The sequence below is a fragment of the Streptopelia decaocto genome, assembly GCF_964273445.1.
Source record: "Streptopelia decaocto genome assembly, chromosome: 4".
NCBI classification, from domain to species: domain Eukaryota; kingdom Metazoa; phylum Chordata; class Aves; order Columbiformes; family Columbidae; genus Streptopelia; species Streptopelia decaocto.
In genome coordinates this window covers 27838090-27861302 of record NC_138658.1, presented here as the reverse complement: position 1 = coordinate 27861302, position 23213 = coordinate 27838090, and the positions used below count along the sequence as shown (strand labels likewise).

Sequence of the window (23213 nt, the reverse complement as noted above, 5' to 3'; positions counted from 1 at the left end):
TGAGAAGCCAAAGACTTTTATTCAGAACAATACAATCTGGAAAGTTAAAAATGGAAGTCAATTCAGCCACATACTCTGATATGACAGACTGGAATAAACATAAAGTGGTTTGGTAAGTCCAGTAATCACTCTCACAGCAAATGCTGTGGTAGAAACTGTTCATATGAAACGATGAGTGGGCTTGTTCAAAGAAGGTGGACAGAAGCTGATGGTTTTGACCAATCTCTTTTTCAGGACAACACAGCAAGGAAAAATTCTCTATTCACTTAGGTAACACTCTGATGTGATATTAGGAACCAGGAACCACTCTAAGCCATCTTCTGGTCTTCATTAGAGTATGCTCCCTGGAATGAGGCAGGAGAAAAGCTCAAAAAGAATTCCAAAGTGCAGCAGCCTTCAAATCAGGGGCTGGATTCCAGCTGGTCTATGGATCAATGGGGCCTCAGGAGCACACAGAAGATGTCACAGATGCTGCTAAATGATAGTTTAAGCTCAGACACTTTGCCTGGCTGTAAAAATAGGGGCCAAGACATATGGCCACAGAGAAAAAATGGTCAGTATGTTGCATACAGACCAAGGCAGTTGTCCCTTTGTCAGAGTACTTCCTGACAAACAAGCTGTCACATGGATCAAGTCCGTTCCTTTCTGGTTTTAGGCCAAACCAACTTCAAGTCCTAGACTACTCCAAGCTCACTGGCACTTGATACAGGACCACAGGTTAGGCCAGCAGCTGGTGAGAGGGCAGCCACAGAGCAGAATGTGTCAGAGGAAGAGCCTTACAGCCCACAAAACTTAACCCACTGCAGGTTTCAAATGCCCGTTTTGGAGGCGATCCAATCTCGATAGTAAGTCACTCGCGTATACACTCCTGGTTTATTTCGCTTGCCACATTCATCTCCCCAGCTCACTATTCCCACGAGATACCAGATTCCTCTGGAGTTCACGTTCACAAGTGGGCCACCAGAGTCACCCTAAGGAGAAAAAACATCAGCAGGCAGGAACAAAAAGTAAACAGTGCTCACCTAACCAACACAGCAAGCCACAAAGTGTTCTGCTACAACTGACAGATATTTGTTTCTAGACCACAGCTATAATCCAACCTCTACACAATTTAATCAGAAGACAGAGGATTACAGTTTATGTCTAACTCCATCTCTCCCACTCCACACCCTCACATCTGCGTTCTCTCACATGTGCATTACATATAAAACCCAAGCACCTCAGTACAGACTTCAGTGCAGAAGCAAAGCTCTAGTTTACATCTGTCAATATCCTGAAGCCCATCAATTTAAGATTAGCCAGTGTTATTGCATTTCTTGTTTCTAGGAAACAACACCTCCCACCCCACTTCCTTCTTACTGCTACCTTATGAACAGACTTACCTGGCAGGCATCCACCTTCCCCTCTAAGTATCCAGCACACAACATTCCAGGTGTTATCGCTCCATTGTACACTGCTCTTCTATTACAAACCTCAGTACTTATAATTTTCACTTCCGCTTGTCGAAGCTGATTAACACTTTGGCCTAGAAGGAAAAGTGACACTAGCATTTTTAACCTAAAACACACAAGGATTAGGAGCAGTCAGTTTTTCCTATAGCTTTTCTACCATTATAGGCAGCAAAGTGAGCTACCCAGCCAATATCTCAGGAAGAAGAAAGTAATTTTTTTCCTCTGAAGTCCTTTGCTTGTTCATAACCCTTCTCCATGCTTTATTCTCACCAGATGCTCTTTAGTATAATGGGCAAAGGGACTTTTGCACATTTCAGTGTTGAATTCAACTGTAGGCTACAAAATATGTCTTCTATGTCACTAGAAAGATGCACTGGTTAACTGCAATGTAGCTTTGGACAACCACTACACACCCCAAGAGTCTACCAGGGAACACAACGTATAGTTCAATGACTCTCGTAAGCCCATGTATAGTCCCATCATCTCTAATCTTACTAACATCAACTAATTTGAACAAAGCTCATTCAAGACTTTTGATAAAATGAAGTCTGAATTATGACTAAATAGAGAAAAACTGAAGACTGTTATAATTTATCTATGACAGACAAAGCTGAATGGGCAAAGAACTCATGTCAGAGCTAAACCCAGGAATGTGCCAGTGGGAAGGGACAACAGAATGCACTCAACCACCACAATGCACGCACCAGCAAAAAAAGTGGCTCTTATTCCTGTAAGGCTAACCTGCAAGGATTTTCCCCCCCCCATATTCCAAGCTGGTGACAAAGAGAGGGGGGAAAAAGCGGCAAACCAAGTCCATTAGTCCATCACTAGCAGAAGCACCTATCACACATACACCAGGTCTAAGGAAACCAGAACAAACAAACAAAAAGCCATAAAACTAACAGCAGTCTTCTCCAATACATGCATGACAGGGCATAGGAGGGCAAGAGACACTCACCATCATTCTCCAAAGCTCCCCAACCTGTGACAAAACAGGAGGTGTTCTCTGGGAATACGTGAGATGCTTCAGGAAGACAGACACTGTGCACATCACTTGTGAACTCAATAGGAGAGGCAAGTTCCACAACAGCCACATCATACTGATGATCAAGGACAAAGTTGCCATATCTTTCATGAACGATAATTCTTCGGACATATTTTTTCTGTTTTGGAGGTCTCAGCAGAATTCCAAAGCTGGCAGTCCATCTCCGAGGATCTTGTACTCTGAAAGATATTGGAGGTTATGTCACAGCCACACAAAACAAGATCCCCAAAGGAGCTTAACTCTCCATTTATGCACCAAAATGCAACGTGGCCAGGTTTGCCCAAGTGGCAGAGTAGAGCCAAACTTCATTATCTTTCAGCAGATACAGACATAAACGAGCCACAAAAGGTCAGAGCAGACCTGTCAAAGCACCCACAAGTCCTAAAGCCTGTAGGATCATGTAGGTGCTGATGACTTACCCTCTAAAGCAGTGGGCTGCAGTCACTAGCCATGTATTACTGATCACTGATGCACCACAGCGATGGGACCCATCGAGCTGAATACTAGCCTGCCACGGCCATTCCCCCTCCTGAGCACGCTGCCCGTCAATTATTCTCTCCACTCCTGAGAAGGAAAATGGCTGTTTGCGTATTCCACAGCCTGTCAAAGAAAAGGCAGCTCTGCTTTAGCCGATGGAGGGAAGTCAGGGTCTTGCTTTGGGAAAGGCCCACATGGCTGCAGGCACAGGCATAATGGGGCAGTGATGCCAAGAGACAGCCTTCACCTAAAGCAGTGCCTCCCATCGCAGGGAAACCACACATCACAGTCACAAGCATCTCAGGACTGATGTGGAGTAAACAAAGAAGTTTGGTAGAAGAGTCACTACTTGGTCATTAAGCCAGTTTTAAGACACACCAGTCCATATGTGCTCCCATGGGAACTGAGGGCTGTGCCTCTGACACACTGTTTAGTTCCCCCAACTATAACTATTTACATAGTTTAAAAAGATGAATACTGCCCCTCTACAAACCTTGCTTTGTTTGATATTTGATCAGAGCTGTACATGTACATACTCATTACCATGTCTGTGCATACAGGTACACACACAGATGGTCACACATGAAGACATGCACTGATAATCAACCTAAGCATTTATATTCATATACCTTTCATAAAAACAGCATCTAAGTTCCATCTAAAGACAAAACCTCTCTTAGTACCACATGGAAATGTCAGTGTAATCCTCATGTAAAGCTCACCAACAGCAACTCACCTACATGCCCCCACTTCCCATTACCAACATTAAAGCAAGTGCTTCCCACCACCAAGCCAGAATGCTCAATTCTGCAAACACTACAGAGCCAGCCTAACTGCAAAAAAATGAGCTGAGGTCTTCCCTGGCTCATGTTTTATCTACTGCTCTAGTATTTTTAACAGGTTATTTTTCAATTTGCATCTCAAAACCATAAGAATCTTGTAAATACAGAACCTATAGCACCATGTCCCTGGACCTTTTTTATAGAGTAGTTGTACTTACAGTTGTTTAGAAGGTTGTCTCCCTTTTCCTTATTCAACTCTGAAAAGAAAAGCAAACAACACTGTGTACCTCTCATACTGCCACGTGATCTAGCAGAGACTCCCTCCCTGTACTCAACAAACACAAATTAAATGACATTGCTGCATGAAGTTGACAGTATGGTAAAAGGGATAATTTGCTTTGTTGGAGAAGTTCAATTAAGCCTCTCTTTCTCACTGAAAGTGTAAGGCCAAAGATACATCTTTCTTGCCTCAGCTTAAAGCTAAAATAAAAAGCAGCAACTAAGTGCAAATAGGTCCAAGTAACAACTACATGTGCTGTGGGCTATTATATAAAAGCCTATAGGCATTTGTGCAGGTTCAGTATAGCAAGGTGGTCAAAATAGCCTTCACAAATCCTCAGCACCAGGAGCTAAATGGTAACATTACAGATTTCTTCCCTACAAAAAAACCCTCTGCCAGATTCTGATGGTAACCAACAACAGATTCATGGGAGATGATTACTGCCCAGGGCACCTCAGGTTTTTGTTATGATCACTCACTACAGCAAACTACCAAAGAGGCAAAGGAAATGTCAAGGGGGGAAGAACAGAACCATTTCAGCCTTGTGTTCTGCTGTTGGTTTTTGGTTGTTTTGGGGTATTTTGGTGTTTTTTTGTGTGTGTGTTTCTTTGTTTTTGTTTGTTTTGCTTTTGTTTATATTTTTTGTTTTTTTTTTTTTTTTTTAACAGCTTGAAGACTCAGCATTTGAGTGCTTGGTGTTACAGGTTCCTCTCCAACTCACTGTGTGCCTTAGCAAAATCATCTGTGAAGCCATGGTCACAAAGTTAGGCCTTTTTTGGATTAACTGCGCAGGGGGACAATGCCATTTAACAGAGCTAGGTCACACGAAAAAGCCTCTGATGCACAGAGGAGAGCTCATACTCTTAAGTCAGTGCCCGTCTGCTTTAGTTCTCTTCCACCTACTTTTTCGCAAGTTCACAGGCTGTCAGCTGTACCATGATTTTAACAAGATAAAACAGTAATGGCCCATACATTTGCATACTGAAGTGAAACTCCTTGGACTGAGAACAGCAAAGTATGAGGAAGAAATTCCAACCTAAAAAAACAAACCTAAGGCACTTGCCTGTGATAATAAGGGTAGACTGGTCAACATTCAAGGAGTTCGAGCTTGTTTGCAGCCTTATGTGTAACACACGGTTGATGTGACCCAAGCTTGTCGCCTGACTGTCAGCCGAGACAAATTTAAATACCAGAACAACCGATGCCAGCACTCCACCAGGATCTGGGCTACAAACCAACAAAAACAAAGTGGTGTCATTCTCTCTTTGCTCACCAATCCTCTTTGCTCTGCTTTGCACCATCTGCCTTCCTTATATGAGAACAGATCTGCTCTTCCAAGGTGCATAAAATGAATAGCATAGTTGTGCACAAGTAAAGGAAGATGACTACATATGTCAGCAGGTAAGCAGGGATCAGAGGGAATCTTCTGGGAGCTGTTATAAGCAGTACAGCTGAGAAAGACATGGAGGGATCACTCCCTTTGGTCTCCACACAGCTCATAGTCAGTAGGACACAGACAGCAATAGGAGCAATGCAACAAGTTAAAACCCTTCAACAGGTACCCAACAAGTCCTTCCTAACAGCCATTCAAAAGACCCAGTTTAGAGCCACAGAAGATTAACACAGATGTTTGGTCTCTCTTTCCATTTAAGTCACTTGTCCATTTATTGGATAGTTAGCTCCATTGGATCTAGAAACAAATCTCAATAGCTTAAGTTACCAGAGCAAGGCATGGTCACTTACTGGCTGTATAAAATATTTGGCCTAATACTTTAGGCTCACAGTCTAAAGGGAAACCAGCTGAAGCCTAGAGGAAAAGACAGCAGCTATACAGCTAGGCTGGGCCAGCGCTCATTTGCACAATAAGGTATCTGTAACAAAAACAAGCTTGGAAAATACACATTGTTTGGTCAACCCAAAAGATTTTAAGAGGTTGGTTCAAGTCTAGCCCTCAACTTCTGTGATTTCAGACAATACACAGTGTGGGAGGTTTGTGGAAGACACCAGAAGCAGAAAACAATGTGTTCAAGGAAATGATTCATTCCATCTAGATACAGGTAAATACAAGAGACCCCAGAAGCACTGTGAAGGAGGACATTTGTGGCAAGTTTAGTATTCTTTGCTCTCTAGGGAAAATATTCTACAGTGGAATTGAACCTTCAAGAACTACAACTCCAAATCAAAAGTAATGTGAAGAGGGAAGCAATGACTTATTGCTGAGAGTGAATACATAATCACTGCCCAGAGAAGACTTTAAAGATCTCCCACAGGACCTTTAGACCCATATGTCCCACTTGCTTCCTTCCCTTAACTCTGTATGCCGGTATCTCACAATGGAATCAACTTACTCCTTCAGACCTTTTCAGAGAGGGAGAAGAGTCACATTCTGCTGTACACTATGCAGAGACACAAACACCAGCTCAAGATTCCACAGGAAGCATTAACCAAGCACACTCCATATGGTCAAGAGGTAGGAAGAAAGGGTATTTATCTACACCCCTGCTTATTCCTGACCTTCATGTTACTTACCTTAGACTGACAACGTGGGACCTGATGTACCTTTTACTTAGAAAGGACCCCTTAAACACTGCAGACATCTGTTAAAGGAAAAGAACATGTTAAAATACACCTCTAATATGTACACACTTCCAAGGTAAGTCTTGTGAGCCTCTGAAACAAAAAATGCCTTCAGATCTCCACCTCTACACCAAAGTTACCTCTAAATTCCCATCAGAGATTGCAGAACCAAAATAAACAGCTGAGTAGGCAGATTTTTGATGTCCCTTCTGCTCTTGAAGGTGCCTGTTCCACCACAAGGCTGCTGGAACAGACAGCATTTGTGCTTACCATCTCCTTGCACACAGTCAGTGGTCATTTTAACTCACTACAGTGAGGTTTGAAAGGTGAGGCCAGCCGCATAAGTATGAGGCATAATAACCTCCAACCCACTTTCCAGTCACAGGACTCTTCACCATAGGTGAAGCAGAAACAGAGAAACATCTTGGCTTACCATGCTTTCAATCTCTTCACTCAGGTCTCTGAACTCTTCTGTGGTTTGTCTTTCATACTGAGGTTTGTACTTGACATTGGTGATTAGAAACGATGCATTGTAATACCGGTCCTGATCTACAGAGAAGGAAAGGTTGCTTATCTTCTTCAGTACAGTTCAGACATGTACAGCATTTCTGTCCTGGTTTTGTTAAAAAACAAGTTTCTCTTTTAGTGAATTTTGCCTGTCAGCTAATGCCTTCATATTAGCTGCATTTTCCTGGAGAACCAGATACATGTTTTGGTAAACCTAGCAATGGAATACAAAGTTATTGATAAGCACGGATGGACATCTCGCGAGAGGGACAATGAGAAACTGGTGACCAAGAAACTGAACAACTGTGTATAACATTCCATTCACGTGAATACTTCATATAAAAGTGGGAGATCACGAGGATCTCGTCACTTTTCCCTTTTCCCTTCTGCTTATGGCCGACATTAGGAGAGGACCTTGCTAGTCCCTGCGAACTGAGGCCTAGTGAGAGACTGAATCCAGCTCCAGTTGGCTGCAGAGTCTAATCCAGGACTTTGGGTGCCAGCTCTGCAGTTGCTGAGACTTTCAAGATTGGTTTTGTATATTTTGTATTATTTTCTCTATTCTTATTAGTAGCATTAGTAAAACATATTTAATTTTTTTCCAACTCTCTTCTCTTTGTCCTTCTTTTCCTCCCAATTGCCTGTCCTTAGTGGGAAGGGGGGAGAGGGAGGGGCAAAAAGGGGGAAGTGGTGGAGAGAGGAGATTAACAGTACATCTGCCAGGGTTTTATTGTCACCCCATAATCTAAACCCTCGACAGATAATTGGCGCCCAACGTGCAGCGAGAGAAAGGGGTAAAATTAAAGATTTTTTGGCTTTTCTACTTCTCTGACGTACCTTTCAATTTTCTTGGCACAGTGCCAACTCAGAGTTGTGATACTCGTGCGTCTGTTTGCTTCGGACATTATTTAGTGGTATTAAGGCAAAGTGAATTACATCGATTTAAAGATGTTATGGCATAAGTTGTATCACTTCTTTTCTACATTGTGCTCACTGATTCCACATCTGTGCTGGGCCTTCTTTCTAAATCTAAGTATTCATTATATAACAACAAGAAACTGGACGATGGTTCTGATGATACTGTGTGGTTTGGCATTGGTTTATTTCATTATACTGCAGCCACTAATGAAGTTCTACTCGTTTCTGCTTTACCTTGAAAAGCCTCCTGGAGAGATTAAAGAGCAATACGGCTCTGTGTTTGCTAATTGGTCGAGTGACTCTTTAGAAAGGCTGACTAATAATACTTTCGTTTTTTCACTAAGACAGTTTGCAAGTGTTTTAGAGAACTTTGAATATCCTTGAAGCTTTGATAGAACTGTGATGGTGTTATCTGTTTTGCTGAATGTGTGTCAGTTTGTGTTACTGTTAAGAGAAATGAGGTTCAATAGGAGGTTTGAGTCTCTTTTTAGTCCTGAGATTTGCGGTGTGTCTTCAGAAGCTTTAGCAAAAAGCACTCCTAGCCGCTTGAGAAAAAGCAAAACAGCAAAAGCTGCCACTGCAGCCACCGCCCCCACAACGGTGGCTTCACAGGCTGAAGCTACAGCTCCTACGCAGAGTTCCTCTGCCAAGGTCGCAGCAGATAACATTACTTCTCCAGCCTCAAAGGCAGCCCCCCCTTCTTCACACACTGGTCACTGTTGCTGCTGTAACCACAGCAATCACTGTGACAGTCATTCAGACTCTGGAAATGAATCAAATGATGGTGAACCCATATAGGCATCAGTTGCCGGTTGTAAGAAAGTCACTAGAAAGACTACCCGTGCAGCAGGTGATGGCACATGGCCAACATCAACCCAAGGGGCATCATCAGCACAGGGAGGAGATGAAGTGACCACCACTCGGTCCTTTTCTCCAGGTGAGCTGAGAGGTCTGCGAAAAGACTTTAGTCGTCGTGAAGGCGAGAATATTTTAACCTGGTTGCTTTGATGCTGGGACAATGGGGCAGAAACAATTGAATTAGAAGGTGGTGAAGCCAGGCAGCTGGGATCTCTGTCAAGAGATTCCACCATTGATAGGGCAATTTCAAGAGAGCCTAATGCCACTACTCTCTGGACCCGACTCCTGGCAGCTATGAAAGTAAGATTTCCCTACAAGGAAGATTGTGTATCCAAGTTAGGGAAACGGAATACTATGGAGAGAGGTATCCAGTTCCTGAGAGAATTAGTTGTGCGAGAGATCATCTATTTTGAACCAAACAGCCAAGAGGGGACAGACCCAGACAGAATCAATTGTACACGACCTCTGTGGCGCAGATTTGTACAAAGTGCACTATCTGTATACGCTAAGTCATTGGCAGGAATGGTCTGGTCATCTGGAGGTGTACAAAATATTACTGAAGTGATTGAGCAGCTCCAAGACTCTGAGGACAGCCTTGCTGGTTCTCTGTGGGCTTGTGTCTCTGCTGTGGAGAAACTATGTGAAAAATCTGATGACCGGTTTGAAAAGCTGTTGCAAGAAATCAAAGAACTCAGAGAAGACATGTACCATTCACGACCTGCACAAACCTATGTTTCAGCTATTAGGAAAAGGCGTTTCCAGTCTCGAGAGAATGGACAGAAGCAGTCCACAAAAAGAGGTTCACTGTGGTTCTTCCTACATGAGCAGGGAGAAAACATGAATAAGTGGCATGGAAGACCTACCTCAGAACTTCAGGAACGAGTACGTGAGATAAAAGGAAAAACTCCTAGGAAGGTGGCTGCTCCAGTTTACAAAAGGAGCAGAAGAGATTCTGATGCTCTTGAAGGAACCTCTAATTCACACCCAGAGACTGTGCAAAACAGAAATCAGAGGTGCCCTGCCTCCAACCAGGTGGAGGAAAGGGATAACAGAGTTTATTGGACTGTACAAATACGATGGCCTGGTACAACACACCCCCAGGAGTACAAAGCTTTAGCGGACACTGGTGCTCAATGCACAATAATTCCTTCTAATTATAAAGGAACGCAATCCATCAATATTGTTGGAGTGACTGGGGGATCCCAGGAACTGACTGTTGTAGAGGCTGAAATGAGCCTAACTGGAAAAAACTGGCAAAAGCATCCCATTGTGACTGGTCCAAATGCTCCGTGCATCCTTGGCATCGACTACCTCAGGAGAGGGTATTTTAAGGACCCAAAAGCGGGGGGCTGTGGACACTGAGAAAATTGAACAGCTGTCTGATTTGCCTGGTCTTTCAGATGACCCTTCTGTTGTAGGACTGCTGATGGCTGATGATCAGCAGGTGCCAATTGCTACCACGATGGCGCATCGCCGGCAATATCACACCAATCGAGACTCTTTGATTCCTATCCAGAAGTTGATCTGTCAATTGGAAAGCCAGGGTGTGATCAGTAAGATTCGCTCACCTTTTAACAGCCCAGTCTGGCCAGTGCGTAAGCCTAGTGATGAGTGGAGACTAACTGTAGACTATCGCGGCCTGAATGAAGTTACGCCACCACTGAGAGCTGCTGTGCCTGACATGGTAGAACTGCAATTTGAACTGGAGTCAAAGGCAGCCAAGTGGTATGCTACAATTGACATTGCTAATGCATTTTTCTCTATTCCTGTAGCAGCAGAGTGCAGGCTGCAGTTTGCTTTCACCTGGAGGGGCATCCAGTACACGTGGAATTGCTTGCCCCAGGGGTGGAAACACAGTCCTACCATCTGCCATGGACTGATCCAGACCACGCTGGAGCAAGGTAAAGCTCCAGAACACTTGCAATATATTGATGACATCATTGTACGGGGTGACACAGCAAAAGAAGTCTTCAAGAAAGGTGAGAGAATAATTCAGATTCTTTTGGGTGCTGGTTTTGCCATAAAACGAAGCAAGGTCAAGGGACCTGCACGAGAGATCCAGTTTTTAGGAATAAAATGGCAAGATGGCTGTCATCAGATCCCAATGGATGTGATCCACAAAACTGCAGCAATGTCTCCACCTACTAATAAAAAGGAGACACAGACTTCCTTGGGCGTTGTAGGTTTTTGGAGAATGCGTATTCCTGACTACAGCCAGATTGTGAGCCCTCTCAATCGAGTGACTCCTAAAAAGAACCAATTTGAGTGGGGCCCGGAACAACGACAAGCCTTTGAACAAATTAAGCATGAGATAACTCATGTGGTGGCCCTCAGACCAGTTTGGACTGGACAAGATGTTAAAAATGTGCTCTACACCGCAGCCGGAGACAATGGACTTACCTGGAGCCTCTGGCAGAAAGCACCAGGAGAAACCCAAGGTCAACCCTTAGGTTTTTGGAGTCGAGGATACAAAGGATCTGAGGCCAACTATACTCCAACTGAAAAAGAGATACTAGCAGCATATGAAGGAGTTCGAGCTGCTTCCGAAGTGATCGGTACTGAAGCACAGCTCCTCCTAGCACCTCAACTGCCGGTGCTGAGCTGGATGTTCAAAGGGACGGTTCCCTCTCAACATCATGCAACCGAAGTTACGTGGAGTAAACAGATTGCATTGATCACGCAATGAGCTCGAATTGGAAATCCCAATCGCCCAGTGATCTTAGAAGTGATTACAGACTGGCCAGAAAGCAGACTCTGGGATGTCTCCAGATGAGGAGGAAGTAACATGTGCTGAAGAAGCACCACTGCATATTCCACTTTCAGAGACTGATAAGCAGTATGCACTGTTCACAGATGGATCCTGTCGTCTTGTAGGAAAACATCGAAGGTGGAAAGCTGCTGTGTGGAGTCCCACATGATAAGTTACAGAAGCCACTGAAGGACAAGGTGAATCTAGTCAATTTGCAAAAGTGAAAGCCATCCAGCTGGCTTTGGACATTGCTGAATGAGAGAAGTGGCCAATACTTTATCTCTACACTGACTCATGGATGGTAGCAAATGCCTTGTGGGGGTGGCTACAGCAATGGAAGAAAAGCAACTGGCAGCGCAGAGGTAAACCCATTTGGGCTGCCACACTGTGGCAAGACATTGCTGCTCGGCTAGAGAGCCTGCCTGTGAAAGTTCGTCATGTAGATGCTCATGTGCCTAAAAGTCGAGCCACCAAGAAACATCTAAACAACCAACAAGCACATCAAGCTGCTAAGATTAAAGTAGCTGAGGTGGGCTTTGAGCCACCTTACCACTCCGTGGACCAACTAGGGGTTCATTTCTACTTTGAGGACCGTCCCAAGCAGCCTGATATTACACCCACTACAATATTTCTCTGGGGACCATCTTCACATCAGCCTGAGGTGAGCACAGCGTGGGACATATCAGGTCACATATGTCCCTTCTGACACAGAGGCAGGTGCCTCAGAGCTGTTTGCATCCACTCAGCAGGCAAGTTGAAAATTTGGCTCTCGGGTGACCAGCAGAGAGGGGCTCCATAATGCGGAGTTAACAAAAAGCAAAGATAAGCTTTGTTCAAGGTCAAGCTTACTCTGCATAGCCTGAGCTCTAGCCACACCACGGAAGCCTGCTGGCCTTTGGTTAACCATGGATACCAGTGCAGGCACCACGGTAAAACAAGAAACAAATAGATGGACAATACTAAAATGCCTGTTTCAAGTAAGTGATATTTTAACCATTCCTGCAGGTTTTCTAATCAATTCAGAACTCAAGTACAGTCTAGTACACCTTCTCATGTGGATTCTATACCAGGGTGAATTTTATACCTAAATCATCAGGTAAGACCACAATACCAAGTGAAACACAACATATTCCAAAAGTCTTGTGACAACAAAAAAGTGGTATGCTTACCATGGCACAAATACAATGTTAGTAAGCCAATGATGAGGGCTAAGCCTGCTATCACCGCCACAACAATGACTGCTATCTTCCATGGCTCTAGACGCTGCGTTGCTCTGTCCATCTGGATCAATATCTGCATTGAAGGAAACAACAGGTGGAAATTCAACTCTACAGCTTAGCTCAGCTGACAAACCTCCAAGAATGAGGTAGGTTGGGAAGAACCTCAGGACTCTGCAGGTCTGACCTTCTGCCCAAACCATGTCTCACCAGAGCAGGTTGCTCCGGGCTTTCTCCAGTTAAATTTTAATATCTCCAAGGACAGAGATCCTCCGGACTCTCAGGGGTCCTGGTCCAGTTTCTGACCACCCTCATGGCAAAAGCTTTTTCTTTACACTTAGTCAGAATTTTCTGTGCTCTAATTTGCCTCCATTGCCTCACACACACCCCTGAGAAAAGCCTAGGGTTGCACAGGTATGGCTAGTAAAGACAATTTCCCATCAAGAAATATTACACAGATTTCAAGTGTAGCTGGCTGCACACACAAGTGCTTAAACTGAACATAAATTTAATAATTCAGGACTGATGAAGTAACTTCTGCACCAAGGACACTCTAGGTTACCAGAGATGCCATATAACACACAGCTTGGAATTATTTTTAGTTGGTATGAGTAATAAAATTTATCGATCCCCTACAGGCTTTGGGTTTTATTGCACCAGAACCACATGTACATTGTAAGAGACCGTATCCTGTACCCTGCCAGGCAGCCTGTCAGTGGGAAGAGAAATAGCTACTCATGTGTAAACATGATATGGCAACAAGACCCAGAAATAGGGACTTGCTGAAAGCCAACAGACTCACAAAAGGGTTGGGAACTTGACTCACATGTGAACAAAGGCACACAAGCCTCTCTCCTCCATTTACATCCTCCTCTGCAGCATTAAGCAAGAGAACGTTAGGAAAACTGCATTTTTTATGCATGTTCCCAGTGGCTTTGTTGTAGGATGATACAAAGCCTTAAGTGCAATTATTTCAGATCCCCGGTAATTCCCCAGTCCGCTATGTAGTAATTGCTGTCATGCCATGCACTGAGTCTCCACATCATGGCGGGTATTCAGTACAGAGTACTAGAAAAACACATGCGACAATCTCTCAAAGGTGCCTGGAGAGGCCAGTGGCAGCAGCCAGTTCTGGGGAGGAGGAACTCGGCTGGCTACTCACCCACTGATCCATGTTTGTATTGCTGTGGACCAGACATGCTAAAAATGCTCTTTTCCCCTTTGCAGGCCTATGGCACAACCACTTCTGAGGAAAAAGTAGCAAGAAGGCACAAAAGAGGAGTCAGAGAGAACAAGGCTTTGCAGGTTCTCTATCAGGTGACAAGACAATACAATACAGAGCAGAATAACAGCAGAGGCTCTATTTTAGGAGATGAGCTGAGAGGGTAAATCAGCGGTGAATCTGAGGGTGTGATATACAAACCCAAAACAGCAAAAGAGTGAAGTGGTGGGAGAGCAGAGTGGGGTTTTACACTCTGCCCTGAGGGCAAGGAAGCTGAGCAAAGCTACAAGGAAGAGATGGCATGCAAGGCAAACCAGAAAAAATTGAGCCAAGGAGGAAGCAGCTGAGAGGTCTGCACACAGTAAGAGCGTGCTCAGCAAGGGACAGGAATGTTGGAAGCAACTCAGAGTTTAATATCCTCACGTAAAAGCTTGGTTTTGGCTAGTGAGAGTGCTGGCAGGTATCCCAGTCCATTGCTTAAGAAGGGGATGCAAGTTTTCCCCCCCTCAAACTGGCAGCACACTGAAAAAAAAAAAAAGTTAAGCAGGGTAGCTTCGGCCAACACCACAAATGCAGGTAGTCACAGACCGCAACTAAGTGTTAATAAAATACACAGGGCAGGTGACCAGGGTGAAACCTTCTGCTTCAGTGTCACTCTCTGTGGAGAAGCCTGATACCTCTCCTTCTGTTGTGCCTGCTTTTTTGGGGACAAACCTGTTTTGGCAATGCACAGTTGAAGTTTTCCCCAAATCTAGCTGTCTCCCCACCAGACTGGCTCAGTTCCCTGATGGCAAGGCTCTGCAAAGCAGACTTTAGAGCAGCCTAGAAGCCCAGGCTAGACAGGATTACTTAACCTGTAAACTGCACATTGCAGGGAGCATATCATATACAGACAGTAGAGCTAAGCTGATCCATAGAGGCCGTAATAAGTTCTGGCCATCTAGACTTTCACTGCACACTCTGTCCATTACTCCTGAGGGTTTAAACAGATGCAGAAATTCAGATAAAAACTGAAGACCAGTGAGACTGTCCTGCCTCAATTTCTTTAACATGCTGCAGTCTCCCCTGGGGCATCCTCATCTCACAGCTCATGGTGTCTCACTTGGCTAACCAGAACCCCTCTATGGCAATATGACTCTGTTCTTCCCTGGCTAACCATCCCTCATGTTTTAAAGATGCTGCCTTAGCACCCAATTTTGATCCCGTCACTGGATAGCCTTCACCACCCAGTCTGAGCCCCGCCCCCCCCATCAAGAAACTCAACCAGCCTGGTTCCCTGCCCTTCAGCTGCACTCCCACCCCAACAGCAATCAGAGCAACATCCCCCCTTCGCTCCCAACACAGAGAACACACAGCACAGACCTGACAGTGTACAGCTGACTCTGCAAACACCCAGGCAACAGCACTCATTGCATAGCCACCGGCTTTCTTGAACTAAGTACAGAGAGATTTCCTCAAGACTTGGCCTTACACCTAAGCTACAAAAGCTTAAGACTCCCACTTGAGAAACAAGCACCTCGCTGCTTGTGGGACTCATGCTCTGACAGGCAGTGCCGTGCTGCATTTCAATCTGTATTTCTTTTTTGTGCAAACATCAGCTACATGGACAGGTACTGGCAGCACAGACCCCCCTCCTCCTCCAGCATTTCAGAACCACTTGCTTTCCACAGGTCACAGACTTACAAAGGGAAACAGATACCCTAGGAACTCCTGCAGTTCTGGGGGTAATGGAAACGTGTGAAAAATGTAAAAAAAAAAAAACAACCCACAAACAAACAAACCAACCAACAAAACAAAAACACCAAAAAAACTCCACTTCTGACACAAATTTCACTTTAAAATTCACTTCACTTTAAAATTATAAAGAAATTTGCCAGGAAGCACTTTCATATATTTCTACATTCATATCAGTAATTAATTTGTACATAGAATATACAAATTAAAGTGAAAACACCTCTGTAAACCCAAACCAGTTTCCTCCCTTGAGTAGGATGCTCCTGACTTCCATCTTGGTATGATAAGTACCAAAAGAAAAAAAAAAAATCTGTCATGCAATGGAAGCAGCAAGTGTCATCACCTCCTGCAGTTTACAACTGCCAATACATGTGCTTCAGCAGCAATGTCTGAGTGCAGGACCCAACTCAGTAGCCCACATGTTTCTGTCTACTCCATCAGCAGACATGCTGGTCGCCAGCTGTGCTGAAGGACTGAGAAAGAACAAACTCTCCTGGTTTTAGCTTTTTAAGAAATACCTGATCTTTTGGCACCAGTTTCAGGAATCAGCACAAGTGCAGGGAAGATGGTCCTTTGTGACCCAAGAGCAGCTATCCTTTACTCTTTGAATAACAGCTTGAGCACAGGCAACATCAAATGTTTACTTCTTGTATTAGAGCAGCATATATTTCCAGTTGTGCCCACAACCATGCAATGGGATGGCCTCTCACATGCTAGGGGATGTATACACAAAACAAATCCCAGTCACAACTAGGTCTGGTTTTGAGGCTGGCTCTGCTGAGACCTACTCGGATGTTTAGTGAAAGACAGTTGTCATCCAGGTTATGTCCACTCACCGCACCCAGTCATTAATCACATGCAGTTTACCTCCAGCCAGCCCCTTTACTGCCCTGGTCTTTTTGCTATTATGCTATGGAGGGCAGAATTTTTCTGCTCTACCAGAGTAACCCCCCAAGAGGGACTTCTGTGGCTTGAGACATCCATCTCCACAGTTCAATAGTTCAGCAGCAGGTTGTTCTCCCTATTTAGGAATCAGATTTCTGTGTGGTCTTATCTGCGCTCTTGTAACTGAGAAAACTCTGCTCCACCCAGCAACACTCCCTGGCCAGAAAAACACGGATCCTCTGCAGCACTAATGAGTGCAGAAGCAGAGATGATATCACCTTCAACCATAGATGCATCCTTCCTTTCTTCTTGTGGCAAAGCAGCACTGCTTAATAGATAGGTGTTTGCCCCCAACACCACCATCTCTGTAGACACCTTCCAGACTCAGGCATTTTGTACAGCCTCATGTTTCTTGGTTCCTTACACCACACTCTTTGATTTGGTTTGGTTTTTTTGTTGTTGTTGTTTGTTTTTTTTTTTTTTACTGCCCTAACTCCAGTAAGTTACAAATTAGCTCTCAGGAGGGCAGAGAGGGAAATTCAGCTAACATGGATGCATTTGTCCTCCAGCATAGATGAGGATAGTCTTAATTCCTCAAGAGCAAACCTTAACAAGAGATGAGAAAACACACTCCACCAGAAGACCTCAAAGGCCAAGTGCTCTCTGCTCAGAAAACAACCTACTCATAGTCTGTGTCTGGCAGCTTTCAGTCTGAAGTGAACTGCCAAGAAGTTTCCAACTCAAGACCTTAAGTTCAGTACAAAATTGCTTATCTTGGCAATAGTATGGATGAACATAGACCTCCTTCAGCCATCCCTGCCCTCATTTAAAACATGCTTAATTCCTAAGGAGCCCAAGACAACCCATGGAGACAGTAGCATCTGACCATTTCATCCATAGTTCATTTGGGTCTGGAAGTGCAAACTGTTAGTCTCCTAGTTTACACACCTTGGCTCTGAGGCAAAGAATGCGTTTTGATCATTAAAAACCCATCCAAATTAACTATCTTGGAAATAGCTATGTTTGTATAGAATTAAGTTCTTTTAAACACAGTAAAACTGTGATCAGCCCCAAATGAATTCTTGGCCTTGTGGACCATTCACCCAAAAGCAAATGACTAGCACAATACACGGGTGATCAGCTGTTTTTCCTCTCACCCTATACCAAACTCCCTAAAAGGTTACTACATTCATTCACAACGCAAGTGATGAAAACTCAGCTCCCACCTCTGCCTGACAGAATTGTATTAGCTACATTTAGCTTATTGATCTCTTCCAGTGGAGCAACTGTGCATTATCAAAAGCCTCAGTAACAACAATACTAGAAAACTGACCAGAAAACATCTGTTCAGACAAGGAAAAGAAGTGAAACTTTATCACCCACGTCCTTGGAAAGGGCCCTAGTCACTGAGCTGCTCAGCAAGCAGGGAGCAGCTACCCTGTTCTGTTTTAAGGATCTGCCCTTGACTATTTTTGACTTATTAAGCTAAGCCCTCATAGCACCTCATTTGCTTTTAGATTTATCTAAACCATGTTTCCTGGCAGGACCAGCTATTTAATCCGACCTATTTGCCCCACTCAAGATAGAGAAAAATATGCAACCTTTTTCTTTCTACTATCTGATCTGCTGCTGTCTTACTATAATAAAATTATTGTATTATTTATTATACTCCTGCTCACTGGTATTGCAATTCTCTCTGAAAAGGCAGCCACAGAGCCTGGGCAGCACATCTGCCAACAAGGGTCTCCCCACATTTACAGCCATGATCGGTTTTCCATTCAAAGATTAATTCAAGCACATCCCTATAACTGCTCTTCCTAGAAATGGGACCTTTCATAAGACAAGCCAACCAACTAATCTGCTGGCCTGGGAAGTGCCAATTAAAAATCCAGACTACATCCCTGAAGCTACCTACCTTGGCAGGGTGGCTGGCAAAGGCAGCAACCGGAGAGCATTGGGCTTACCCCAGGCATGCTGTAGCACAAGCGTGGGGCCAGGAAGCCAGACATGCCAAGTCTACTCCCACCTTTGCCACAAGCAATCGTGCCAACCTAACGCTTCTCCTCCATTCCTACAGCATAATGACTACACGCACTCAGAAAAGAATGGGACAAGATCCTCTGCCACTACTTTGGGCACTGAAACAGAAGCAGCTAGTCCCCAAGTACTGCAGGAGCCTTGTTTGGATGAGGTCAGTTACCTACAAGCCTCAGTCTCTCAATGCTTGGTATGTCCTAAAGCAAATCTGATACAATGGTAGACCTGCAAATATTGAAGGCATCTGCTGATGGAAACAAAACGTGTGTGTTCTTCTATGTGTCATGCTGAATCAGCTTCATCTTCCCACACCCTCCAACATCCCACAAAAACAGTAGGTGCTGCGTGCCACCCCTCTGCAGTCAGATAAAGCATCCCTAATGTCCTTGCCACTTACTAATTGAACTCCTCCCCTTAACCACCATCCAGCTCTATGGAGGTCTTGCTGCTTCCCAGAAGCACACTTCAGCTGGACAACGACAACAGCTCCAAATACTGTTCTGGTGATTTGCAGAAACATTCAATGGCAGCGTTCACTCTGTGGGGTGTCTTAACTCAGAGTTTACCAGTATCCATAACATCCAAATGCTACTCACACAGGCTTTACCAATTATTTTGATCACCTTAGCAATCAGGACAAAGTGTCTGTTTTTCCTTACTCTCTCATTTGTTTTGCACACAGCTTTTTGGATGTTGTGAGCTCTTTAACTGCTCAGATAGAGCTGGCCTAATGTGTTACTACAACAATATAGAAGGCCAAAAACTAAAATAACCTAAATCAATAACACATCTTTCTGCAGTTGACTGCCACAGCCACCATCTTGAGAAAAACTCCCGTGTTCTGTAATAAGCTTTAGTCGAACTAGGAGGGCTACTCAATAAATCAGGACTTTATAACCTGCATGAATGTGTGAGAGGCCATCCCAGTGCAAGGGAAATATTAGGTACACAGACACTGACTGCAACCAGCTTAGGATAAGGTTCTGCAATGTGTACAACATCTTCTACCCCTCACAATTTCTACTTCCAGCTGCATTCATAGACAGGTATCTTATGTCAGTTCGGCAGTGCCAGAACACAGCAGTAGGTCTCCGCTTTTTAGCGTTTGACAGCAGCTCTGCCTGCCTCCTTTTCCTCCCCCTTGACAGGTTGAAATCCACTCCAGAAGTGAGATACCAGACAAGCAGTTGTAGTCTCTGTGGTTTCTCAGTCTGATTTTCATTCCAAGGTAGGGTGGGTGAAATGGTCTGGTGCCAGATTCAGAGTGTTTCCAAGCTGATTCTGCACAGATTAACACTTCACTGGCTGCATAAGAAGTCCATGAAAATACACAAGAGCGCAAGAAGCTACTTTTACTACTTTACTGCACTCACCCTCTTGTACCACGCTGTTAGCTCAGCAGCTGTGGCTGTAACGCATTCTAAGCACACCAGCACAAAGGGCAGATGAGAGAGGGGGTGCAGTGAGAGGACTCTCACCTGCCCTCCCACCCCTCAGTGGCCAGAGACCAGCTTGATTTGTCAACCATACCATGCTGTAGAGGAGCCAAAGAATGCCTGGAAAACAAATGCATTTCAGGTGAGGAGAAAGGGAGAAGTATCAGAAGGATTACTGATGCATGGAAGGCAGCTCAAATCAAAGGTACACTCAGAGGTAGTGCCATTTTCCCCACACCCTCAGTGAAAGCTCAAACTGTCCTAGAAAGCCCAAGACAGCCACACTGCTCAAAGTACCCAGTAGTAAGTCAGATGGCTGTGGCACTCACCTCTGAGAGGTCAGCAAGCAGCTCTTCTGTGTGGGAGATGCACTGTCCCCAACGCCACAACACAGTGTGTAGCATCTCAGCATAGACTTGAGGCTTTATCTCCTGAATTAGGAAAGAAAGGAGTCATAGCCAAGTCAGAACAAACGAGTCCAGCAAGTCTCTAGTGACAGAGGCTTACCCAGTAGCCTGATTCCTCCCCTAAAACAATAACAGTACACTTCTTTCATCACACCTTTCATCCAGGAATCTCAAAGCCTTTTCAGAGCATTAACTACACCCTGCAACACCCCAAATCAGAACAGCCATGAAAATTTTGCAAGGATGCAGAGTTTATTTCCTTCTTTGGTATAATTAAAAACAAATCAGAAATGATGGGCAGGACCAATGCAGAAAATTTGCATGTTCCAAAGAGACAGTGTTCAGTCCCAGGTCTGATCAGGTGCTGACATAAATTGATGTAGATTCAACAGCACGTGCCTCTCAACTTCCATGAACTTCCTTGAAATGGGTCATTTGGTCAGGCAAGAACTTGCTCCTATAGCAACAACTACATTCAGGTTTGCTATTCTTCTCCTTTGACATTGACTTTCTTTGTGGCCAGGTAGCCACACGCACACATCCATCCTGGAAAAAATATTCAAGGTCAAATATTTGTGATATAAACATATGCAGGTCATCTAGATATAATTATGTCTACTTCTGTTAGTTACAGCAAGTTAATTAGCAACACAAGCACAAACACTCTAACCTAAGGTAGCATTTCTCAGTCTTTCCTTGGGACCTCTTTTTTCAATTATAAGTTCTCAGTTCCAAACTTACTAATACATATATATGCCCACACAACCTTACAGACAGATTAGTTTCAGAAGGCAAATACAGATGCCAGAATACCACAACAAGACAGATGGGTGATGGGTGGCAGAATATTTTCTTTGCTGCAGTAAAGTTTTAAACATCTAGGGACTCTTTCTCCACCTGAATTGCCTTCATTTGACCTCTCTACAGTTCAGGGATCACCAGCTGAGAAACACAGTGATGCAAATACATCTTACCTGCCTGGAGCTCTTCCTTTCACCTTATGTCATGTCCATAGCCAAGTAACAGGAACACTACCTTTCTGAGAAGGTTAGCTTCTTTAGAATGAAACCTAGGCTAAAGGTAGCCTTAGCTTCTCATCATTTCAATTCAGTCAATGTCTCAGCATCATTTGTTACAAAATGCAATGAGTACTGTTGCTAACTATGCACATCATGTAATCACTTCTCAATACTTTAACTGAAAGCTGCATTGCTATCCCATATAGGAACACTTCTGTTCAGTCAGTCCAGAGAAATACAGACAGAAGCCTACCTAGAGGGTGACAGTGTCCAAGAGTGAAGGATCAAGTGTCATATGATTACCTGACCCGTGTATAGGTGGGGTGAAGACCTATCCATTTCAGGCAGTCCGTGATCCTCAGAGCCCTTTCTTGTGACTTGATGGTGGCACAGGTGGAGTAATGCACAGCACAGAGGCTTAATGGCAATCTCTGAACAGTCTCACCTATAGGCAAAAAACCCATTGCTGCTTACGCAGAGAAGTTCAACTCAGCAGGCTTTTTAGGGCACTGAAAAGCTCTTTCAGCCCTAGTTTCATGGCAGGAAGGCACCAAACTGATTAAGGAGGTGATAATTCTGATCAACAGTCCCCTTGCTGCACAAAGTGTCTATGCATCTTTTTGGACTGACAATACTTCCCTGGGGCAGAAACACCACCTGAGAAAAAGGGACAGGCAATTGCCACCAGTGGTTCAGTTATCGGATACCTAACAGGTTTGGCTCCCGATTCCAGTGACAGCGTACTGATGTGCCTGCTGATGCTACACCAATAAAATTCAAAAAAAGCCTAGACAAGTTGGGAAATGCTGGGGAGGAGGCAGGGATTGTGGTCCATCTGGGTACCAAGTACAAGAAAGAAGATTCTGGAGGAAGAACATGCGATGCCAAATACCAGGACCCCCATCATAACACAGCTGGCACAGAGGCAAAGTCTCAACCCACAACTAAAGCAATGAAATAAGGAAGAGAGGCTCAGGTTCGTCAGGGACTAGGGAAGCTTCTTAAGTAGATTAAACCTAGTAAAGGATCACCAGATTTCCACCTGAACTGAGGGAAGTGGGATCTACACTTCACATCAGAAAGATCACACAGACTTTGAGGTGATGAGCAGGAAAAAGCAGACTGGTACACAAAGGATGTGCTGTTCTGAATACCCCAGTAGGCACTGCAATATCAGGTAAAGACAAGGATGGAAGTTGATGGAAGTCAAGTAGTAAAAAAAACCCAATCTGATATGAAGAAGATCCAGAGACAGAAAGCCAAAGCAATGCTTTCCACACAGTTCTTTAAGGATGGCACAGATCCAGAAGGCTGACCTTAAACAAGGACATGGACAAAGCAGGTGTAAAGGAAACATGACAGCAGGAAGGCAACAGAACACAAAAATCCCAGGGAACCACTGTTTCAAATTATCTTCATTACTCTGAAGTAAAATGGGAAGCCTTTACATTAACCACTGAGGCAATACTAGATTTCTAGATGCTGTGAATAACTGTTTCAGGAACAGACAGCCAGAAAACCCACAAAATGAGAAGCAACTCTTGATTCAGTCCTGACCAGATGGTTCATCACACTTCTGCCATGTACCTAAATTATATCAGCATTTGATTTA

General features: G+C 44.2%; 1 protein-coding gene across 1 annotated transcript in view; it reads right to left on the bottom strand.

Moving 5' to 3' along the window:
* The window catches only part of LOC309438572 (transmembrane protease serine 11E-like), a 50800-nt gene continuing 27587 nt past the window's right edge, over nt 1–23213 (bottom strand). Inside the window, exons 3-13 of the mRNA XM_082050159.1 lie at nt 21905–22046; nt 20505–20606; nt 12814–12937; nt 7046–7161; nt 6565–6632; nt 5099–5262; nt 3974–4012; nt 2916–3096; nt 2410–2675; nt 1383–1525; nt 1–971 (exon numbers count right to left, since the gene is read on the bottom strand). Of these exons, the coding sequence (XP_081906285.1) occupies nt 810–971; nt 1383–1525; nt 2410–2675; nt 2916–3096; nt 3974–4012; nt 5099–5262; nt 6565–6632; nt 7046–7161; nt 12814–12937; nt 20505–20606; nt 21905–21940 (1401 nt within the window). The 5' untranslated portion in view covers nt 21941–22046 and the 3' untranslated portion in view covers nt 1–809. The remainder of the gene's footprint in view (nt 972–1382; nt 1526–2409; nt 2676–2915; nt 3097–3973; nt 4013–5098; nt 5263–6564; nt 6633–7045; nt 7162–12813; nt 12938–20504; nt 20607–21904; nt 22047–23213) is intronic.